This window comes from Leptopilina heterotoma, unplaced genomic scaffold (genome assembly GCF_015476425.1).
Source record: "Leptopilina heterotoma isolate Lh14 unplaced genomic scaffold, ASM1547642v1 Lhet_475, whole genome shotgun sequence".
Classification (NCBI taxonomy): Eukaryota; Metazoa; Arthropoda; class Insecta; order Hymenoptera; family Figitidae; genus Leptopilina; species Leptopilina heterotoma.
The window spans coordinates 76,631-101,324 of NW_025111101.1; the positions used below are offsets into that span (position 1 = coordinate 76,631).

Genomic DNA, 24,694 nt, shown 5'->3' on the forward strand with positions numbered 1-24,694 from the left:
TTAAAAACAATTGTACATCGACAAAACTCCTTCATGTTAGCCAATGAATTGCAGACCATGGTGGTTTGGAGGTGTGTTGAATGAAAGTTGCGACACAATTAAGATAATAATCTAGGTACTATACTCGTGCTGTATTACACCAACGACTTATGTGCGAGATACACGTGTGAAGATGTAATTAAAGATAGCATTGTGCTATAATTCGAAAGTAAAAAGTTCTGTGTGACACACAGTATAATATATATACAGTAAATTACGTTTTTATGTGCCCTAAAGTAATCACAAAAAATCTGCGCGATCAATAAGAACAAATGAAAAATAATTATTCACTTTTAACTTTTAATCTGCATAAATAAATAAATAATATACAACATTTTTATACTCTAAATTAAATTACCTGAATTAATTATTTATTTATATATATACATATATATATATACATATATAAATAGCTATTAATAAATTTTTAGAAAATAAAACCCAAAACTGTTTTGAATTTCTTCACATTTTCATCAACTTGAAAAAGGGCTCAAACAATAACATGCTCTGGGGGGCCTTTTGTAAATAATAAACTACCTCTCGACTCTACTCCCTGACGTTTGTTGATTAGAATCGACACTTGTGTCTTTGGAATAAAAAGTACAATTGTAAACAGGGCCAAAGCAGCTAAATTGTTGACAAACGATAGGTCGAGTCAGACCAGAATGACCATCTCCAATCACTCCATTGGACGATTGATTATGCTGTTTGATGAAATTAAGTCATTTTCTACTGTTGTTAATTGATTGACTCAATTCACATGCAAGTTAATTGAATGACTCGGTCGGATTATAGAGTAGTGTGAAATGAGATGTAAAAATCTGACACTAAGTAGAAAATGACTGAGAGCAATAACTGAATAAAATGGATATAGTATATGAACCCTTGTTTTGCTATGCTTCCGCAGCAGTTGTTTGTGTGTGTGAGAATAAATGTTATGATTGTGTAGAAACAGAGATGTATGCTGGGACAAACTACACCTACAAGCAATGTAGGTAGGACATAGAGGTGCAGCAGGCGGCAGAGCTTTGGCGCATGGTTGTGGTGGTGATGACGATACCAGCGCCGAGTATGGTCGAATCGAGAAATAAGCTCAGGGGGTTGGCCCGTGAGTGAGCTGCTGCTCAGCAGTCGCGGAAAACCATCATAGTTGGTCGTATGTTTTTTTATCCGACGCGTTTAATCCTTTATTGTTTCTTGTTAATCATCAAATTTATTTCAACAGTAGTAGTACCTGTACGGAGAGTGAAAAGTTTACAATTTCAAGATTTAAAATTCCAGAATCACTGAGAATCGGTAAAGTGTCAATTATATACAAATATACTTGGAAAATGCAGTTTGGCTTATTATGCTAAAGTTGTGCACCTTTATTTAGTTTAAGATAAACTGTATTTTGTGCACATGCAAAAATGGTTGCTACTCTAAAATTTTCGATCACATCGAATTGTCGATAAGGTTATTTTTTTGACCCTTATTCAATAGACTATTGAATAAATAATTGTACAGTTATTTTTCATTAGCTATGTAGCTAAAGATTCTTTGTTCGTGGTAGTTGCATCCGGAGTATCGAATCATTTTCCTCTCTTTTATACATCGTAACACAAGTTATATATGCCTACAAAGCTTTTTCAAACCAATTTCAGTTTACCGATTATTTATGGCATTAGTACTTGACACATTCATATTGAAGATCCTCTATTTATAAAATGGATGTTTTCCAACGAAACAGATAATTTTATGTAGATATATTTAATTTCTAAAAAAAACTTTCAGATCACAGAACAAAAGTAACTCTAATTATTTCTTCCAATTATAATTATTATTAAAAGTTTGCTAGCATATCGATAATTATTCAAAAAATATTATATATAAATATTATCTTTAGATTAAATAATTCTCCTTTTTTAATTTTTACACACTAAAAAAGTAAACTTTAAGAATAGAATTTACTCGGTATGGTTTGTACGTTAGTGATAGTAGAGGTTGACAGCTCTATGATATATAGAATACCGAAACTCGAAAATTGCTAAACACAACTTAATTCAGCACTGTTACAAATCAATAAAACTCGGCAGAGTACAGTTGAGTGGGAGGTTTCGAGAAGAGGCGTTTGAAAAATTTGTTAATCTTGTTTATATAATATTTATGGCTTACTTTCTTGTTATAATGTATGTCAATTTTAATATGATATATTATAGAAACGAATGAATGTTCTCCTTGGGTATAAAAAGATTGTACCAAAGAAATTATATTTTTACGAATAGACACTTGATAACTTGAAATAAGCTTCAATATAAACATTAATATCAAGTACATGATCGTCACAAATTTCAAGTTCATTTAGACGCATGTTCAATTATATAAGAATATATAATAAATGGGAATTATTAACATCAACATTATTTTAATAACAACGTTGCTCATCTTAAATGCACGTATAAGGATGTTGTTCTAAAAGCATTCTAAAGACAATCCATCATCATTAGAATATTAATATATTATCGATAATTATGTATTATTAATATCTTCAAGTGGTAGAGGTATTGCAGGAAACTTTATATTTTTTTAAATGATTGCTTATTGAAAAAACATTATTAAATAATTATCTGGCTGTAGATTTATATACAATAGACAAGTTTCATTTCTAATATATTTTAATAAAATTAAATTAAAACATGCCTTGGCATAAATACTTTATTTGAACAAGAAACTTGATTTTGTTACAGATCAACTGCAATCATCATCATCATCATCAAGCGCTCACGTCAAGTTACTTGAAAATAATAGAAACATGATTGAGGAGAAAATTTATTTAAGGTAACAGAAGCATAATGTTTGAAGCACTAGACTACCAATCTCTTTTAAACGAGTGGTAAATCATTTTATCTGAAGGAGTTTATGAAGAAAAATGGAAAAAGTGAAAAATAAGTTTTCGTTGCAAATTGGGACTTGGATGTTTAATGGATTTACAATTAATTATAATGGTGCGATTTTAAGTTAAAATTCACCCGAGTTTGCATCAAAATAGTGTGTGAACAATGTCGTGTATGTTTAAGTGAAGGTAAACTATCATATGAAATTCAGTGCCTGGAAAATTCGTGGTGCAAAACTTGCAAATTCTAAAAGTGAGTCAGATTGCAATGTTAGTTTGTGATAATCACAAACTACTGCTTAAAACAGAAAAAATGGCAAAACATTAATAAAGATGTGTATAGAGAAAAAATTATATAAATGGAGATCTCAGTAGTTTTATTTGATTGGTGTAAGAATAAAGTTGAACTTTCAAAAGTGTATAAATCTGGATTTTAAGTACGAGAATCATTACCAGGAATGCAGGAGATCCGCAAAAGGTGGTTCAGCGCTGTTTGGTCGCTTCTAGCTGTCTTGTCTCATCATTTAGGTAAGAAAGAGAGAAAGTACTGCGCTCGTTGAGAGAATGTTGTTTCGAATTTGAGAAACAGGAGGAGGCTAATTAAAAACTCACAAGTCAACTCGATTAAGTGCTGCAGCTAATTTATCACTATATCACGTACATTTTATACAAGTTGTCCTATTTACGAAAATAAATAGTGAGAGATATTGAACGCGTGAGGCTAAGGGGAAAAAAGAATTAATTCACCTTTATATTGAATATAAATATTTTGAATTTAACAATTTTTATCAAATAAATCTTTTATCACTTGGGCCATATTTTTTACTGACAAAATCTGTCATTTTTTCACTACCAATCAGTTATATTTTACTGTTTGCAAAAGCAAAAAGTCAGTCACTGACTGTGTCCGCAGTTGAACAGTGATTTTCAACTGATTCAACTTTAGAGACCCGGTAAGAAGAGGTTGATTAAAATAGATTAAAATGTATACAAATATCGCTAAATTCTGAATCATTTCAATGCCAAACTTATGTCATTTTTGAACTTCCATGTTTTAATTCCTTTAAAGATAATTCATCTGCACACATTTATATTCTATTTAATTCGGTATACATTTTACTTCTTATTGGGTAATTAGAATTGAAAACAATTTTATTCTGTTTAATACCATAAAATTTGTAATCATTAGAATTTCATTTATGACTTAAATATTGCTGACACTTTAATTCGTTTTAATGAAAAGGTAATAAAATGCATTAAAATGAGTACATATATGGTCAAAATTCAATAGGCTTTTAATGCCAAACCAATGTCATTTTTGAAATTTTGTGTAAACATTTCAATCTATTTTAATCAACCTCTTCTTACCGGGGAGCAAAAGTACTTTTTTTTGAAGGAGGAATTTGATACTACGAGCCTGATTTTTAATATTCTTTAACAAAAATTTTATATGATACTTGATTCATAATTCACTTTCAGACATAAAAGCGTTGAAATAAAAAAATGTATTTATTTTATGAAAAAAATTTTATATGATACTTGATTCATATAATTATTGTTTTTTAAATTTAGCACAAATTTTTCCAATAGTCTACATATTTAATGATCGAAAACATGCAAACAATAATGAAATTTTTCAACTGAAACCATTTTGAATTTTTTTTTTAAATGGCACTTGATAAAACATCTATATATAGTTTTACATAAAACTGTACATTTTAAAAATAAAGAGTCAATAGTAGAAATATAATATAAAGTTGAAACATCACTTTCTTATGTTGTAAATGGCTTTAAAATCGTCAACCAGATTCACACAGTACTTTCATGCGTTACATGTTGGCTGAAAATTTAGTCATATACACATATTAAGTTTAAATAAATGCTTCATAGAATGGAATCAAACTGCACCATCACGTTTTTTGCGCAAGCATACATAGAGAGGGTGGGAATATTTTATTTGGCTTTTCAATGTAAAAACGTGATCGTGTGTGGTTGCTGGTTGGCAAAGTGCCAGGACTATGCACGACATAGCAGTTGTATTTGTTGGTTTCCGTCTCGTTAGGCGGAAAATCAATTTATTTTTATTCTTAGTGGTATATATTTACTCATAGAGGAATACTATATGTATACTACAAATATTTGGACTTTTTTTTGCAATTGGCATTGTCAAAAAATCAATCCAATTCACTTTTAAATGTTCTTTTTGAAAGTATATAATAGAGACAAATATGAAACTTTCAAGTCGTTTTGTAGACGCCGCGCCGCGGTACCATCAAAAGATGTTACAAAAATATTGTCATGTTAATCAAAAGTACAATAATCGAAAGTTGTCACTCTGTACAATCTGGATTGCTACCGATGCAATCTAGAGAAAGCTGCGCTGTTCTCTCAGTACAAATATTGACTGATTATCCTGCAAGTTTTTATTCATAATAATTATAATGATTGTTATTCATTTTATATGAATTTTAGAAAAAAAATCTTGACCTTTTTCTTGTATAAATCTTCTTTTTAAAAAGGTTCAAAAGAATTTTGTAAATGGTAAATTGTTAAGTCGATATAATTCTGTAAAAATCGTTCTGCTATATCTCTTATCTTCTGCCCTTATTAAAACTTTTGGCTTAAAAAAAAAGTAGGAAAAAATTCCCTTGCACGTCCTACTCGCTTATCGCACTACAACTGTGAGACTAAAAGTGTAAAAAATTTGATTTAATGGGATGAACACTTTTAAATACCTTCAATATTTGTGCATTAAGAAACCGCAAATTACAAGTTTTGCATTTTTCTTGACAAAAATTCATTCATCTCTATTATTTAAATTCAGTATGTGCGCAAGGAATAAAACAAATATAAAGACATATTTTTCAAAATACCTCCGCTTTCTTAGTCTATTGTAATTTGTTTTTAAAGTTTATTGACAACCTAGTTGGTGAATTATCAGTTCGCGTAAAATAAGAATTTAACCCTCGGAGAACACATGGGGTCATTTTGACCCCACGGTTTTTTGCGAAAAGCTTTTTATCTATTGTTTAATATTTTTTATAAGGATTTTAAAGTCCACAGACTTATTTTACAGAGTTTAAACTAAATTTTTAAAAAATCTTTAGGTTAATCAGATGAACAGTTCAAAATTGGTTGAGCATTGAAAAATGATTTAAAAAAGAGGTGTGTTCTCCGAAGGTTAATATTTATAATTTTAGCCTCTATTGTAGATAAAATTGGTCCATTTCTCTGAAGGTGTTGATAAAACTTTTAAGTGATATTCAATTCCCCTCGCACTTACATGAGTAATCATATATATTCAATATAAAATGATAATATATTAGTATGCACCTATTAGGGTCCTAGGTGTGTCTTTATAGTCGAGCAAATTGACACAAGTTTTGTAAAACTATACCCGAGACCAAAAGACGCACCTAGAGGACCCTAATAGGTTCATACAATATTTTATGTAACGGAAGCTATAGTTGTGGTCACTCTGCACTTCCTGTGCAGAGTTGCGCATGTTAATTTTCTCCTTATTGTTTAGTGCAAGTAATCATGGTGGGGAGTATTCTCATTATTACCCTACACCCTTGTTCACAGGTCAATAATGGATTTATTATTGCCTTTGGGTAATAATGAGTGTACTTCCCAACGACTACTCGCGCTGGGTACTAAAGAGGAACGCCTTGTTCATTCTAAATCTCAATCAATGAAAATTTCACAGATTCAGATTTAGTGTTGCATAAATACATTTACGCACAGTAGAGATGTGGGAATAATTCGATTTGATTCTACTATTTAAAGATTTCTTGTGTGATACCAAGCAATATATCATTTACTAAACATTATATTTGATTCGAAATAAATTTTAACTCGAATCGCCTTTAGATCTTGTTTCTGTACTTGTACACGATCTTGTACAAGAACATTTTCTTATTCTGGATGTAAACAAATTTTAAATTCTTGCTCAGGCACATATTTTCTTGTATCAGTTTATTTTTTTGTTCAAATCCAAAAGCAAAACCTTTTTAATAATAATAATAATAATAATAAAGAAAACCTATATTAAAAGCTACAGCTAAATTAAAATGTATGAATTATGTCTACGTGTTTATATATAGTTGGTTGTAATATTAGTCAACATTGTCGTCGTTTCCAACTGCCACAATGACTATCTCGGCATAAAATTCTTTTCGGTGCGTCGCGGAAAACAGTTGACAGTGATGATGAAAGTTGTCATAAGCAGCGTACTAAAGCTCCAAAAAAAAAAAATTCTTTGCATTCATTTATTATATTCAACCTTGCTTAAATGAAAAAGTAATTTTATAGATAATGTTAGTTTTTAAAAAGTATCAAGACTTGATTTATTTCTTGTTTTTAAAATTTACAATTCTCAACTTTTTCGCAGTAGGAATTTAGCAAAAAAAAAGATGACCGCATTCAAACATTGATTCATTTTGTATATTTAGTTGTAGCATTTCATTTAAGCCACCTAATAAAACACATGTCTCATTATCTATAGATGAATAATCTGATGATATATATAATGATATAAAAGTCTACTTTAGAGAAAACTTGAAAACTTGACACTCAATATACCTCTGCCAATTATATGGAAATAAAGAATATTACAATATATAATATATACTTTTCGTAAAAGATTTTGAAAATTGTTAATGTAAAGATAAGAAATTGACCACGTGTACTTAAGTGTATAATTTGAGCGTTAGAACAGTTAAAGTAAAACAAGGAATAAAAAAGACTTGAGTAGGTTTTTTTACATTAAGATATCCAGCACGACAATTTTAGTCAAGTAGAGAATCGCATGTAAAAAATTTTCCATCACCATATTGGGCTGCGCCATTTACTTCCTAATAAAAGGCCTTTACTAAGGTTATCCTTTTATGTCACAAGCAGAGTAGAGGTGTCGGCCGAATGTCCAACTTCTTATCGAGATGGCAACACGAAACGCAACACTTATCGTCTATCGCCCTCAAAACTTTGATTGTTATATATGGTGGTGGTGGTGGTGGTGCACCTGGAACAAAATTAGCAGCACAAGAAGTGCTGACATCTTGAATTTTCTTTTTCATTTCGATTTTACATATAATTGTGTGCGCTCCCCTAATAAAGAAGTAAATAATCCACCTCATATTAAAAAAATTGGTTGCGATTTCAAGTTTATTAATCGAAAATTGCAGATGAAAGAAGTCTCTCGGCGGATGCGCACGCTGATTATTATATGAATCTGAAGTCAGTTTTAAAAAACTTTGAAAATTTGAACTAAGCTTATAAAACAAACGACTGTTGCTATTGTGGTGACTATAGCGATTACAATGACTCATTTAAAATATAGTAGTTTAGAAACAAGTGGAGATTTATTATTAACAATCAAAAGTTTCAATTTATTAAATCTGATTTCAGTTTCGTAATTAGCGCGACTCCAAAAACCCCTGAATAGTGCGAGTTGAAGGGAATTTGAGTAAATTTAAAAAAAATTGTCTGCCCTATTGAATCTGCTATTTTGAATATTTTGTAAAACTGACTTGTTGTTGTAAGTGGATTTTATGATGTTTAGAAGAGTGAGTATTGAAATTGTTCAAGGTCTTACTTTATGTTAGGTATGGGGTTATTAATAATGAAATGCAATGCAAATCGAAACGATTTAGATGCAAGTTATATAAGTGATTTAAATTGTTCTCTTCTTCCATTATTTCATTAAGGCTGATATGTACTTGAAAATATTTGTTTGCACAAAATTTTTGAAATTTTATCATAGATAAATTCAAATATAACAAGTCCCAGTGCGCATTAATAGACGCATATAACGGGAGTCTCTTGTGTTTTCCAGGATTAACAATGATGCTCCATACGCAAACCATCCCACACAGCACATGATATTTCCTAAATATTTCCTGAATATTTCAATGAAAGATTGAAATATTACATTTGCAAGGTCCTTGAAATATTGCTGCAAATAGGAAAATGTCCGCCTATGTGAAATATTGACGCGAAAGTTTAGAAAATATTTCATTGAAATATTTTGGAAATTTTCAACTTGAATTATGCTTCAATTATTTTTATGGGATTCTTATAGATATTAATCAAATGGCGGTGATAAATGTATATATTATCGGAAAGCATCAGTCAAAATCTTGCAACCATGTATTTAATATATTCACAAGAAGCATCGATCCCGTTTTAAATTAATATATTCGTTACTTGTAATCTTTAAATCAAAAATGTTTGATATGAGAAAGTCGGTATTAGAGATTTACTGTCAAGACCATTCCGAATATAACAAACCCCAAGTTGCATTTTAAAATAGGTACTTTTTCATTTTAAATTCTTTAAAAAAAAGAGCGTTAAAAAATGAATTAGACGATTGAAAATATCAATAGTTGTTGAATTTAGTCAAAATTTTCAAATTGCTGCAGTGAGAGAATTATATTGTATCAGATACAATAAGATTGTACAGAATAACATGACAATATTTTTTCAACATCATTGATGGTACTGAAGCGATATGATCTCGTAGGAGATTATTGTCATTGACTCTTGAAAAATGTGACCGTTCCGACTTTCGAGTATTTGCTAAATTCGAGTTAATTTCCGCGTTCTCTGATAATCGGGCTAGAGAGTGGGGATTGGCGGATTGAATTCTGGGGTCGAAGAAGATTGTGAATAATCAATTTATTAATTGACTTTTGCGATTCATCGATCTCAGGTTCAACGACGGCTATATGCTTATTGTAAGTTTTAGTTTATTTTTTTTATTTATTTCTTACTTGTTTTTTTTTGTTTTCTTACGTAAAGTGTGGCCGTTTTTGGGTAATCCTAAATTATGGCGATTTCAAGGATAACGTTTAAATATTTGATAAAAAATAAGGGACAACCTCGGAAGTCGGAACAAATCACGGTGCCTCGATCGTCCCATAATTGTTCGTGATAATTCTCGATGACTATATATATTAATTTGTCAATCTAATCTTTAGCCATTATGCTTTCCTAAAAATGAAAGAGATGGCAAATCAAGTCGTGAGATGAATTGCGAATGTATATTTGATTACTGCTGTCCTGTTTATGATGATATTACTGATGAATTAAATCATAAATTAGAAAGAGCCTTAAATGCATGTATTAGATTCATATATAATTTACCAAAGACTGAGCATATCACAAAATTTAGAATTGAAGCGGGTATTATTATTCGAGGTGCAAGGCTTTGGAACAAGTTGACTATTAAAATTAGAGAATCGTCGAATCGTTTCTGTTTTAAAAAGATGTTTTTTAATTTCCTATTTCAAGATAATGGGAAATTATTTGATGTAACTTATTGTTAGCGATTCACTAATTATGATTATAGTATTGGTGTCACTTACTTCTGAAAGTAAAGTATAAACTATTGTTGAGTTAATTATTGATTGTTATAATAATATTTCTTTTTTGTTACTGTTATTTTTCATATTACATTAAATAATAGATAGTTTGACTGTATACTACTTTAATAATAAGCACGAGTTATATTACATATTTTTTTTTAAAACTAATATGATTATTACTATGTACTGTTCCTTTGAGGGCTTGTTAGCCCTAGGAACTTGTTTTTTTCTAAATAAATAAATAAATAAATATTAAAAAAATCGTTACAGGACTCGGTAACATAATAATGATGGCATAGGTTGTTACATCAAAATTTAAACATCCATTTCTCTCAGTGTGGGTTATCTGTACGAATCTTCTGCTAATAATACTCCACGTGAAATATGATTCCCGGGAATATGATGCAAAGAATTTCCCGGAAATTTTCTTGGACCATTTTCAAGAATTATATATTTCACGTAGATTAAAATATTGACTAATTAATTGACGCAGAAATCGTAAAAATTGTGTGCATTAATGTTATTACTGTCCTAACCCCAAATCTTAACAAATACTTTTTTTCCAGAATGTTCAGCGAAAGGAGGAGGTGGCTCAATAGTTGAACATCATCCATCTTCATATTGGGAACAACCATTTAGTCAACCCTATTTTGATAATACAACAAAACGAGAGACAATCACAACTGTTGGTCAAACAGCGTATCTACACTGTAGAGTTCGTAATCTTGGCGATCGTGCTGTAAGTAAAAAAAGGCTGATCCTTTTTAATTAAAGCTGTTGATTAAACTCACGTTTCCAAATGAAATGTATAGTATACATCCTGCGATTAAAGTCAATATAATTGTAGTCTATAATTTGGTCTCATCTTTGGGGGGGGGGCGCATTACGACCTGATGGATTTTAAATAATTTTCATAACTAAATTTTTTAGCAAATGTTTTTTTTAAATTTTTTAATTAATACACGCAGAAACTGTTTCTTCTAATATTCAATGTATTTGGTTAATATCTTTCTTCTAAAAGATGTTTATATAATTTTGGGATTTTCAGTGCGCGGTGTATTGTGTCAATATAATTTCAATTTTAATACGAAAATTAAAAAGTTTGTCTCGCATCTATTATAACACGGCGTACAACCTTTGCCGTGTACGCAGAAATTTAAATGTCAGTTTTTATTTGTGTAATTATTTTAAACTTTATTTCACGTATAGATGGAATATACAAGATTCACTCTAAACCAAATAACATGTACCAATTTTAACTATTGGCCAATGAGTATTGGCAGACTATAAATAAATTTTTCATCTCTTTATTTAATATATTTAATATTATGTTATACTGATGATGATGATATTAATAACTAGAAATATTTAAAAAATCCAACAACTTGATGTTTGTTTTACTGTCTTTTGGACGCGCATATAGGTGTCATGGATTAGAAAAAGAGATCTGCACATTCTCACTGTAGGAATCTTAACATACACAAATGATCAACGCTTTCAATCGTTGCACAGTGATGGAAGCGACGAGTGGACATTAAAAATTAGTTCATCTCAAGTTCGTGATAGTGGCATATACGAATGCCAAGTCTCGACAGAACCAAAAATCAGTTTGGCCTATAAACTCAGTGTAGTAGGTTAGTATCTTTTAAACAATAAGTTGAATAGTTTAGCAGTGAATGTATCATTTTATATATGGTTTGTAAACTGTCAAAGTCGAATCTATGCAAATAAAACATACAAAATAAAACATCTCAACACCATTATTACTTACATTAACCGCGATGATTTTATTAATTTTTAACCATACCTTATTATCTTTTATGCAGTTTCAAAAGCAAAGATTCTTGCCAATGCAGAACTCTACATTAAGAGTGGAAGCGACATTAACCTAACCTGTGTCGTCGAACAGACACCTGAGCCACCGTCCTTCATTTACTGGTGAGTTTAATTGGGTTCTCGCTCGAATCCAATTTCCATCATCTCCAACGGATTATACGAGTGCTGAACTCTTACATTCATTAACACTCTATCGCAAACAAGCTTCTTGAACTCACGTCTGCAGAATTATAGTACATATTAAAAGTTCTAGTCTATAGCATAGATTTGTTTTCAATTATAGACATCAATATCTATACATACATATATAAATGTCAGCAAAAATGTGGGAGAAAAAAAGTCCCACATTTTCAATCATCACTATATATAAATATTGAGTCATTATAAAATTAATTAATAAACTCATAATTATTTAACAACTAATGCATTTCCAGGCATCCGAAATAATTATACTTTTTCACTTGTGTAGAATAAAACCACCGCTCGAATTACTGTGCACAACATAGTAGAGAAATAATAAACATTTAACATATGACACTCATCAATGATTACTATTTCAAAAAAAGGTTTTCATAAATTGTAGTTTGTCTAATATTTTTTTTTGATTTCGCAGGTATAGAGGCGAAAATGTAATAAATTACAGTCAGCGTGGTGGTATCAGTGTAGTTACAGAGAAGCAAACGCGAACGTCGCGCTTGTTAATTTCAAGAGCACTTCCAGCCGATTCAGGCAATTACACGTGTGCTCCTTCGACAGCTGAATCAGCCAGTGTCCTAGTCCACGTACTTAATGGTGAGTGAGTATATGTATAAAACAGTATAGAAAGCGTCATGTCAGATGTAGAGGAGCCATTTCATATAATATATATGTATATATAGTTTTCGACTACATGTTTTCTGCGCAAAGTTTACGTGAAATGATGGCTAATATTCATTGCATATATTAGATGATGGTTTCGTCAATTGTATAATGCATGCAATTATTATTATTATTATTCACCTCAACTATAATATGTAATAATAGCGGAATTTGATCTAAAAAGTCGCATGTGTTTTTCAATAATGTCTTGATTCATCTTTTTATAACATTACTGCACATTTCAAATTATACATAAACAAAAAAAATTCATTCCAGGAGAACATCCTGCCGCAATGCAGCACGGAAATTCCAGCAACAGTGGAGCGACAACTCGCACCCTAGCACTTCTCCTTCTACTGATACACGCTGGAGTGACGAGGTGACTATTCGATCGCGACACGCATTAAACTTGGGCCAATATCCACCACGTCTTTCCACTGTCATGTGCGTCCGTCATTTATATTAGTGACTGTGGATCAACGCGAAAGGTATAAAAACAAAGTAGCTCAGCTGCTGATCTACTTTCAAGAATAGCGTGTGTCGCGAAACTACATCTCGAAAAATAAATGCCAAATATCGTTGCGATTCGCACATTTAAAAAAAAAATTTCGTGAAAAATATCTTTTTTGTAAAACATTTAAAAATTATACAAAACAATGGAAAAAAAATTACACTTTTGTTGTTACCACCTAGTCTAAAATACCATGTCTAGTAATAATAAATTACACCAACATCAATTTATAATTGGCAAAACTCTATAAATTTAAACTCTTAATGTTTATTCATTTTAAGCTCAAGATATTCTTGGGATCTTTTATTTTTGGCACATAATTCACATGGTCATGATTTGGAGGAGAAGAAGAAATTTTTGTTTATACTTGTTAAATAATTGAATTATTGACCTTTTACGCACTATTCGATCCTCCTTCAAATGTAGTATTGAATTATTATTTCAATTAATTACTATTGATGTATTGTAAAGTATGTATAAAAATAAACGTGATTAAGATCCCAAATCGAAATAATCTCACACATTACTAATTTTTTCATCATTAGCAATGCTTGAATATATATATGTATATGTACCTCAAGCAAGCTAATCTTATACCGACTGGCAATACTTTAAAAAAAAAAAGTTGTGCTGTGTGATATTATTAAGCAAGCATAGCATATTTGATGAATAACAAATTTGTTGGAAAACAATTCAAAGAAATTTTGTATTACATTAGTATTTATTTTTTATGAATTATAATAAAATCCAACAACATTGAAATGTGTAACATGATAATTTAATGATGCATACTTTTTCTTTGAACCGCATCATTCTTGAAAATTGTATTACTACAATGTATCCTAAATTTCAAAGGCTTTATAATTTATTTCACTTTAATGACACGAGCTCTATACATTAACAGAGAATTGTTTAATTAATAGTGATTAACAACTTTTAAGACCAGAGTTATCAAATAAATTATTGATACAATAATACTTGAGCATTAAAATTAATTTGAAATCATTTCTAATTTCTCAATACCACTACCATCAAGTTTGTTAAAAAAATAATATTCATCATTTTATTTGGAATTGGAAATTGTCAATTTACTGCAATATTTTTTCTTTATTGAACGCGCAGACAACTTGATGCGATACTACAACAAAGACCTGAATACTGAAAAAAAATGCTATTGAATCTATAGCAGACACATTCACATATGTTAATAAGGAGCTGTAATTAATTTAATGTAATGTGTAGTTCATTTTTTGATTTTGCTATTAAGTGAACAAATATCACATCAAGTTTTACATATTATTTGTTTTTGAACATTTGCAAATATGCGTGCTATAGTTTTAGTAGCGTTTTCCCCTCAGTCAATTGTTTGCTAAATAAATTTGTTATTATTATATACCAACAACAACACTATATATATATATATATATATATATATATATATATATATATATATATATATATATATATATATATATATATATATATATATATATTACTAATTAATAATTAATGCTAAATATATATAGCAACCTCTCTTTTCTACGTTTCATGTTACTCATGTTGAGACATTTTTTTCAAATATATAAAAGTGGCGACCAACAGTAACAACAATTCATTTCTTGGAATGAATATATCGCCATTTTCATAAAATCCAACAAATAAAAACAGCTTACTTTATAAATGCACTACATTCATGCCTGTGTGGGATAAAAATATTTTATATAAGAATTAAGCTGATTCATTTTGAAACAGCTTAATTCTACATTGTATACTACACCTATTCATTTTTATGTATACTTTTTATTTAGTTGAATAAATAGTTTATTTTACATCTTCAATGATACACATTATGCAAAAATAGATTGATTCTTTAAATTCTGATTTTCAAGAATTTTATCAATTTAAATTATAAAGAATGATCTAAATGGGTAGAGTGGGTCAAAAGCGTGTAGCGTTTTCATGATTAATTTCACATCTATTGTGATACAAAAGATGTAAATATATATATGAACGTTAAAAAAATGAGAGTGCCCGCCCTTACATGCGGTTTTGCTCCACTCTCCTCAAATTATACGAAAATTAATAATGAAATACGTTTTTGTATGCACCTTTCTGTTTTTTGAGTCTGCTGTTGCACCATAAATAGTACCATAGTACATTTATGCAACAATCCAGCTTCTTCCCACAAATACTATTTATATGGTATACTCTACATGGACTTGTTGAATTTATATTATTTTAGAACATGTATGTACAGTTTTTAAATATGCTATTAATAGCGTTTGATATTTTCTTGGGAAGTAATTTTTTAAAAAAAAGTAAAAAGAAAATTACTTGGGTTTTATCAAGTTTTGAAAAATTTAAATCCATTTTTTAAACAAAATATAATGTCCAGAGAATACAATTTTAATGCGCACGCGTTGGCTATCATCAATCAAATTTTGTGAATATAAATTGTGCAAAAGGAAGAAGAGATGTATACTGTAATTGTAGATTTTGTAGATAGATAGGCATATACATATCTTGTTTGATGCGTCATTATTTTAAAACATTGTTTAAAAGACTATTGTTTTAACCACCCCCCGAACCTCTGTCACGAAGGCTCAAGTGTTTAATGCTTTGCTTGATTTTTCCAACACACCGCTATTATTAGTGGGGCGTAAGTCAATGTGAATGTTTAATATGCTCTATAATGTTTAGAGTTTAAAACTCTAATAGTAAACAATAACAATAAGACAAATAGTTGGGTATATTTACGCATCTTTCGGATCAAACCACACTACACCTACCACTAATTTGCCATAATTTTCATTTCACAAAATCTCAATAATTGGCACAAGCATCGCGTTTGTTATGAATGTTGATTGGCAAGTGAGATTTATCTTCTATGAAAGCTTTCTGTTTAATCAATCTATGGTATACCATTGTGGAGTTGCATAAGAAGAAAATTTGTATCAACTCGATAGAATCTAGACTATAGAAAATTTTCTGGGTTCGTGATTAAAAGTTTGACAGGCAAAATTGTTGAATACAAATACTAATAATGTATTAGTTTTTGAAATGTGAAACAGAATACACATCTTTTTATTTTTTTTTAATTTTGGTGTTATAGAATGTTTTTATTTTAATCATTATTTTTTTGAAAAATAAACCTTTTACTTTTTCAAGAAAGAAAGAAAAAGTTAATACATATTTACAAAAAAACGTACGGTAATCATCTATAAAACATTTATAATTTTACCCTCATTACGCTAGACTAAAAGTTGATACAAAAAGCTCCATAGCTATACATTTATTCGTAAAACACACTCTTGTTTTGTTTTTTGTCATGAGATGACTATTGTGCATGTATTTGATAAATATATTATGTAAGTGCATAAAGAAAGCTTTAAACCTGAAAAACTTGTGTGTAATATAAAAATCAATGTGTCATGAAGAATCAAAGAGTATTAGGGTGCGATACTGTGTGAAGAGCGTAGTATTATTTATGTAAAATATGTTCTACAACTTGATAGTTTGAATCAAGTGTGATCACACACGCGCATAGACTGTTTGTAGATTAATTATATCCTCCGCATATATGTATTAGTGATTTGACAATGAGAACAAAGCATTGACGTGCTCTTTATTAAATTTATACATAATTGTTTAAGTATTCATTAATAAAGAGTCTATGTATATATATATATTGAACATGAGTGTGTGAGTTTTTTATGTGGGAACTATATACGATTGAGTTTTAGTTTTAGAGACAAATTTATTCTTTTGCTACTTGCTAATGAATAAAAGAAAATAATCATCTCTAATAGTAGGATAATGATAAGATGAGTTTTGCCTGAAATAATATAGAGATGGTGAAAAAAATTGAAGAAATAAGTGAGAGTGATACACTGATGAACTTTTATTCTATAAACTGTTGAAATGATTATAATATTAACGAAACAATATAATTCTATAAAAAGTGACACAACTTGAAATTTGTCACCCGAGATTTTCAAAAAAAAAAAAACTGTGGGTAAACTGGTTTATACAAAGTTGATATAATGAGAAATTTTTCTCCAATATCGACTTTATTAGAAGAAGAAGAAACCAGAGTTTCTGTTGATTTAAATATTTAAAAAAAATAGTGTATACTTGAATGTAAACATTTACCACTAAACTAATAATAAGAGTATTAATGTATATAAAAATTTGTATGTATTAAAAATGTTGAATGATGAATATTGTATATGATACATTGAATGTATCAATGTCAAGAAAAATTTATTTTGTTTCTAAAATATTGCATTAAATTGTGTTTATAAAATACTTGTTATTACCAATGCTTTTCTGCCAACAACAACAACAAATTGAATTATTACAGATTTTTATCAAAAACGTATTATTATACATCATGAAAAGTTTGTTACTTGATTCATTTTTTTGTTTATTCATCAAGTAAATAATGCAATAAATTATTATTATATAGTTTTCAAATGAATCCATGTGTGAATACCCAAGTTTATGAAAATGAAATATTTTTAATTTATATAAGGAAATTGCCCATCATCATATAATAATAAAAGTCGATATACTGCATATATAATTATTTCAACTTTTATTGCAATGGTAGCATAATGCATAATATTTATTCAGGAAATGCAAAAGCTGATTTATATAATGTCTTTTTATTTCATTACATTTACAATATTGTATTATTATCAATTTCCAAAATTATGCAGGAAATGTAGAGACCAACTTTTACTCTTATTAACAAGTGTTTATTTTCTAAATTTTTTGGAAACATTAAAAGTTTCAACTTTTTTATTTCGTCGGATCTTGAAATATTGTAAACACTCGTACAAATATTCCAAAATTCTACGCACTTTTACATATAAACTGCCATTTTTAGAGCCAATTTTTCATTTTAACCAGAGTAACATAACGTTGAGCTTTGACTTGCCATTTTAAAACAAAAAAAAGCCTTTTCTCTTGCCTCAGACCGGGACCGAAAAAATTTAGGGGCAAACCAATAAAGAGTTCCATCTGCACCATAATTGTCATTTTGACTTTAGATTTCAACTTTTTTTCATAGTCTGTCTATTTTTGTTTGTATATATTATCAAGTTGATCATGTTGCGCACGATGACACGCATGTGAAAAGTAAGTAAAACTCGAGTAAAAACTATCAACACAAATTAAGAAACAAGTGGTTGTCCCAAGACGAAAAAGTCTGAATTTAAGGCCTTCCACATCTGGATTCTTTCGGGAGTCAAGGGTTTTATTCCGATCAACCAGCACGTATTTTTATAGCATAAGCTTAGGCCGTCAACTATACAACGGCATATATACTCACCAACCGCGCTTGCAATGACAAGCTTGTTGCAAGATTACGTGCTATTTAGAGATTTCGATCAGTTTTCATTTCAGGCTCCAACTTGATCCTATATGAGGCCCTAATAGGGCCTTTATGATAACATTTCTGCATAGGTACACGGGTTAATATAGAAAAAAATACATTTTGGAAGAAACTAAAACAACTTGAATTAATCAAGAGTTTTGTAGAGTGGAGTCTGCGGAAAGAAAAAGAAGTCAACTCTCTCTTCTTTGAAAGTAAATTATTATTATTTATTATTATTAATCAAGACAATAATAATCGTTGGAGCATCATTCTTCCTACAAATTGAACATCACAACCTTCTCTTATAATCTTTTAAACTTTTTCACAAAAGTTTAGCCCATCAGTAGTAGTACTTTATGAGAAAAACTGCAGAGAATATTTGTAGAGAAAAAACATATACATATAATAGGCTCATTTTTGAAGCGGAATCTTTTATTTAATTAATGTTAAATGCTGTAGGACGTGGCGCCAATAACAACAAACGAGTCTTATTTTTTGCTACTTTTATCAAAATGAATATCGCACAATAATTAGGAGTTCAATTTTTTTCTCTGCAGTAAACCATATACACATGCTTTTATGTTCGCATATACTTGAATGCAAAACAAACAATACTCTGGTTTCGAAATTTGACAAATTTAAAAATGTCTATTAAAAATTTTCAATTTCTATCAACTCTAAAAACTTGCATATTCTTTTTATTAATCGGAAGCAACGCGACAGTACAACCTTAAAAATAATTATAATCTTGTCAGTACAATTTTATCAACTGTATACTGAGAATATTTTAATTCAATATTTAAAAGAATTCAAAAAGTTGAATTATATATAATTGAGAAAGACTATGTGTATAGTCGATTCTATAAGATGATGAAAATTTATAAATGAAAATCATGTTTAACCCGTCAGCACTATCGCTTTTTTTAGTGTCTTACTCGCACTCCAAGAGTTCCCTATATAGGTTGAGTAGTGTTGCGTGAGTCTTTTTCTCTATAGCGCGAGTGCTAACGGGTTAATAAAATCAAGATTACATTAAAAAGAATCAAGACTTGATTCAAGACTGAAAAAAAAAAATCTTTTTACCAAGATGAAAAAGTTTAAGATATATAATCAATGCTAAATTTACGCAATGGTTTTTGAGTAATTTTGCGTGTAAACGCAGGCAGTGCTGAATTTATCTTGATTTAAAATTTTCTTTTTATTGTAATGTATATGGAATTTTAAATTCCCATCTCTTTATTTATTAAAAGTTGATAAAATCATGCGTCAAGTATTATGCAGCTGATTATTATCGTCGCTATAAACGCGCTTCATTTAATCCTAAATTAGTCGCTCAAAAGAGAATACAACAAAATTAAGAAAATGCTAGAATTTAGAGGTGTGCAAAGTTCGAATCGAGAGAAAATTCGACTCGAACTAACAATTCAAAATTCGAAGGTTCGAATTTCGAATCAAATGTCAGTTCGAATCGAATTTTCTCTCGATTCGAATCGGCCAATTCGAAGTTTCGAATTTCGAATTGCTCGACTCGACTAGAGTTTCGAATAAAGTCGGCCAATTCGAAAATAAAAGTTAGACTTTCGAATTGCTATGTAGTGTATGCAGTATGTTGTGTTTCGAATTGGCCGAATTATTCAAAAATCGAGTCGAGTCGAGCAATTCGAAATTCGAAACTTCGAATTGGCCGATTCGAATCGAGAGAAAATTCGATCCGAACTGACAATTCGAAATTCGAACCTTCGAATTTCGAATTGACTAGTTCGAATCGAATTATCTCCGATTCGAATTTTCTGTTGTCGAGTCGATTAATGTTCGGTTCAACTTGATTAAATGCACACCTCTACTAGAATTCAAAAAAGAACTGTTTTCTACAGAAACATCAAATTATTTTTCAAGTAATCAGAACTGCTCTATTAAAAGGTCGACTTTTAATGCGTACTTTAGATAGATACAAATAAATAGTATTTTGTTTTGCATTCAAGTATCATCATAATTATTTATTCGAATAAATTGTAAATAAAAATATAATATGCCGTGCAGTTCTTCCTGCTTCTTGATGTATATGTGAAATGTTTTTTTAACGGTTTAAGGTATTAGTCGCGTAAAATGGTTTTCGTCAGATTTTTTTCAAATTTTGCATACTTATTCCTGAAGTATTTATCTACAGAATGAGACCAATTTCATTAATTTTGACCGTTTCAAAGCTTCAAAAAATGAATTCAAAGTTCATACATTTTGCATGGAGGGAGCACCCAATGCATGTATTAATTTTGTTTAATAATTATTTATATGATAACTAATCGTCAGATTTTGAAATAAAACTACCAAAGTATTCAATTAGATGAAACAAATGAATAGAAAAAACATGACATTTTTTGACCGCGCCAAACTATAAATATATTGACAGAAAGTTAAAAAAATACCTAAATTATATGAATTTCCATACGAACGAATAGAGTGGGGAGTTAAACTATCTCTCTCACTCTCACTGCCCCACTCTAGTAAGCGGCCCGGTAAATTTTTGACCAGAGCGAACTGCGCGACTAATACCTTAAAGCAAATAAATTTCTGTAACATTTTTTTCATTGTATATTTGAATATTTTCTATTTATCTTTAAAATATCCATATGTCTCTTTAAATTTCTTATCTGACTACATAAGTATATAAAGATTTGTAAGATGATTCGCTTGTTAAGTACATTTCACTCTAGAGTAAAGTTTTTTCAGTCAATAACTCTTATCAGTATATGCATTTAAACATGATTATTAAAAATATTTAATATTGTGCACATTGTTTTGATTTTAACAATATAGAGAACAAGTGTTGAGCCTTTTTATTTGGATACAGCTCAATTCAATCACAGACAATAGAGTACGTGCTCTAGAAAAACGTTTACATAATATATGTATTACATAATATACCCAGATAACAAAAGTGAGCGCATATGCTTGTAAAGCGTCACCCACAGCGTGCGACGAAGTCTCACTTGGTGAGGGCAAATGACCACCCATAAGTGTCATCCATGTGGTCGCATATTTTTGTCACAAAGTGCGAGTCGCACGCGTGAGGGTAAAATGCCAGCACGAAAAGAGAGTTTATTAAGGGCCAGAAAAATAATATTAAATGTTGCGTTTTGAATTAATTACAGGCTTTTTACTCGTTGAACTGGAAAAATTACACACTTGATTGGCCAAGGTGGAAAGATGGCCGCATATGGCGCGCTTATTCAAAATTTTGAAAAAATAAGAACACGAATTACTCTTACTTATTTTGTTGCTTTTTACATTAAATAAATGAAATAGTTATTAACATTTAAAATAATAATAATTATTATTATTACATTTTTAATTTTAAATTAATTAATTTGAAATTTTGTAAAATTTCAATTTTAAATGAATTTTAAAAAAACCTAGATTTTTAAAAAATGTTAGAAACTAAAATTCTTCTGAAATTAGTTAAATTTTTTAATATATTTAGTTGATTATTAAAAATAATGGATTTATAGAAGAATTTTAGTTAAAAAAACTAAAACAAATTGAATTTTAATGCAATTACAAATGATTGCAGAAATTCAATTATTTTCAAAAGTAGTCAAATTCTTCTCAAAAATTCAATTATTTTCTACAATTTTAATTATTTTCAAGAACTTTTCTCAATTCAATTATTTTTCATATCTACTACTTTAATAAAAAATTGCCAAAAGAATTCATTTAATTATTTTCATAAATAATTAAATGCTTTTTCGGAATTAATTTTTTCATAAATAATAAAACTCTGCGTAGAATTTAAATTATTTTTAATGCAATTTTAATGGAATTCCTCGAAAAATATAATTATTCTTACAAATTTTATTGAAATTTCTTCATAGAATTAAATTATATTCCAAAATTTTAATCAAATTTTTTGTAACAATTCAAATTTTTTCAAAATAATTTTAATCAAATTCTTCGTAGAAATTTATTCAATTTCCAAAATTTGTCAAAATTCAATTGTTTTTAATGTCTACTATTTCAATAAAATTTTACAAAAGAATTCAATTATTTAAGAAAAATTTTTAATAAAATTCGTCTCAAGAATTCAATTATTTTCAATAAAATAATAATAATAATTTAAAAATGAAATTCAGTTAAAATTTCAGATTACAATTGAATATTGAAATAATTATATTGTGGATTTTTAGAAATAATTGAATTTTCAAAAGGTTTGAAATTAAAATCTTTAAAAATTTGAACTTTTCATACTTTTAATTAAGAATTCTGTAGAATTAATTGTTTTCAAAAAATTTAATTGAGTTTTTTTTAATTATTTCAAGTTTTTAATTTCTAATATGTATTTAATTGAAGAATGTCAGAATAATCGAAATTTCGTAAAATGAAATTGTAAACAAAACAACAAAAGAAATTAAATATTCTACTTTCTTAAGACAGAAATATGGTTACTGACATTTAACAAGAAATTAACATTTGATGATAGTAACAAACATAGTAATAAAAACAATTTAAATTTTGTTAAATTAGAAAATTCTTAAATTTACAAAAAATTTTAATTTTTCTATAAATTTATAAAAACTTACCTTACTTTGAATAAAAATCTTTCAAATTTACTGACTTCTCTGACTTTTAGGCGCCCTCATAATCCTTTTTTCATAAATATTGTTGGACATTAAAAATTACATTATTATCGCAAAACTTTGCGGATTCAAGATTTATAATCTGTTTGTGGACAGTGTTCAAGATGAAATATTAGGTAGTTTTAGCTTTGAACAATTTAAAATATCTTGATAAATAAATAAATACATACATACGAAACAATTATAGAAAATATAACCTTTTTTATTAAACAAATTTTCTGTTATAACTATATAACGGTATACAAACAATTTTCTGTTATAACTATTTAACTACATATAAACAATTACAGTCTACATTTTTTGGTAAAATTGTGAAGAGTTTATAAATTATAATAAAGAATAAATAAAATGTAGGGGAGAATTGGGTAGCCCCGGACAGCGGTTATCCCCGGAAACTCTTAATTTCTAATATAATAATGTGTTTTACTATTGAAATAAATTATAAATGATACTTAATACAGATTATTAATTTTATTTTTGACATATTGACTCAGTTTTTTTATTTCCTATTTTTAAAAAACTTGAAAACCGTTTTGGATAATCGATAAGCTTTAGTGTTTGGGGTTACCCCATTCTCCCTTACATATCAACTCAACTGTTAATTTACTGTAAGTAAATAAGTACAGTGGAACTTGGATTATCCGAACCTCTGTTTTTATTAAAATTCTTTAAAATAAATGAATTGTTTTTAAGAATTTATCTCAATATTCTTGAAAATAGTAAAGTTTTTTGCAAAAATTCAATTTATAAATAATAAAAATCTTTGTAAAAAAATTCAATTATTCTTATATATAAATAATAAAATTCTTATCAGAATTTCAATTCTTTTCAATTCCATTTTTAAATGATCAAATACTTTAAATAGTTTAAATACAATTTTCATTAAATTTACTTATTTTTTAAAATTTTACAAAAAATCTATTATTTGCAGAAATAATAAATTTTTTGGCAAGGATCCAATTATTTTAAAAAGGTTTAATAAAATTCTATTCAAGAATTCAATTATTTTCAAAAAATTTACTTACTAAAAATCATTGAATTCTTGTAAAGTATTTATAAAAAAAATTTGAATATAATTGAACTTATTACAAGAATTTTATCAACATTTTTTCAAATAATTGAATCCATTCGATAATAATTAGAATTATGTTGAAATGAACTTACACTGGGGTCAAAAAGTTTCAGTACATTTGTACTGAT

The 24,694-nt window shown here is 28.7% G+C and overlaps 1 protein-coding gene across 2 annotated transcripts; it reads left to right on the forward strand.

The window, feature by feature from the left end:
• Positions 1-375: 375 nt before the first annotated feature.
• LOC122507603 (T-lymphocyte activation antigen CD86-like) lies at positions 376-14,908 on the forward strand. 2 transcript variants are annotated; one of them, XM_043620404.1, is made up of 7 exons: positions 376-1,335; positions 2,766-3,439; positions 10,845-11,017; positions 11,702-11,912; positions 12,105-12,216; positions 12,728-12,906; positions 13,249-14,908. In XM_043620404.1, exons 2-7 carry the CDS (start codon positions 3,370-3,372, stop codon positions 13,353-13,355), a joined length of 852 nt encoding a protein of 283 aa, XP_043476339.1. In that variant the 5' UTR covers positions 376-1,335; positions 2,766-3,369; the 3' UTR covers positions 13,356-14,908. The 2 variants fall into 2 exon arrangements, with proteins under 2 accessions (XP_043476339.1, XP_043476340.1); XM_043620405.1 differs by having other exon boundaries at positions 376-3,439.
• Positions 14,909-24,694: the final 9,786 nt, after the last annotated feature.

Bases quoted from the DNA above. Each gene is read 5' to 3' on its own strand.
- LOC122507603 (XM_043620405.1), top strand. From the start codon at position 3,370: ATGCAGGAGATCCGCAAAAGGTGGTTCAGCGCTGTTTGGTCGCTTCTA. The intron at 11,018-11,701 runs GTAAGTAAAAAA...ACGCGCATATAG, and splicing joins GTAATCTTGGCGATCGTGCT to GTGTCATGGATTAGAAAAAG. The intron at 11,913-12,104 runs GTTAGTATCTTT...TCTTTTATGCAG, and splicing joins CTATAAACTCAGTGTAGTAG to TTTCAAAAGCAAAGATTCTT.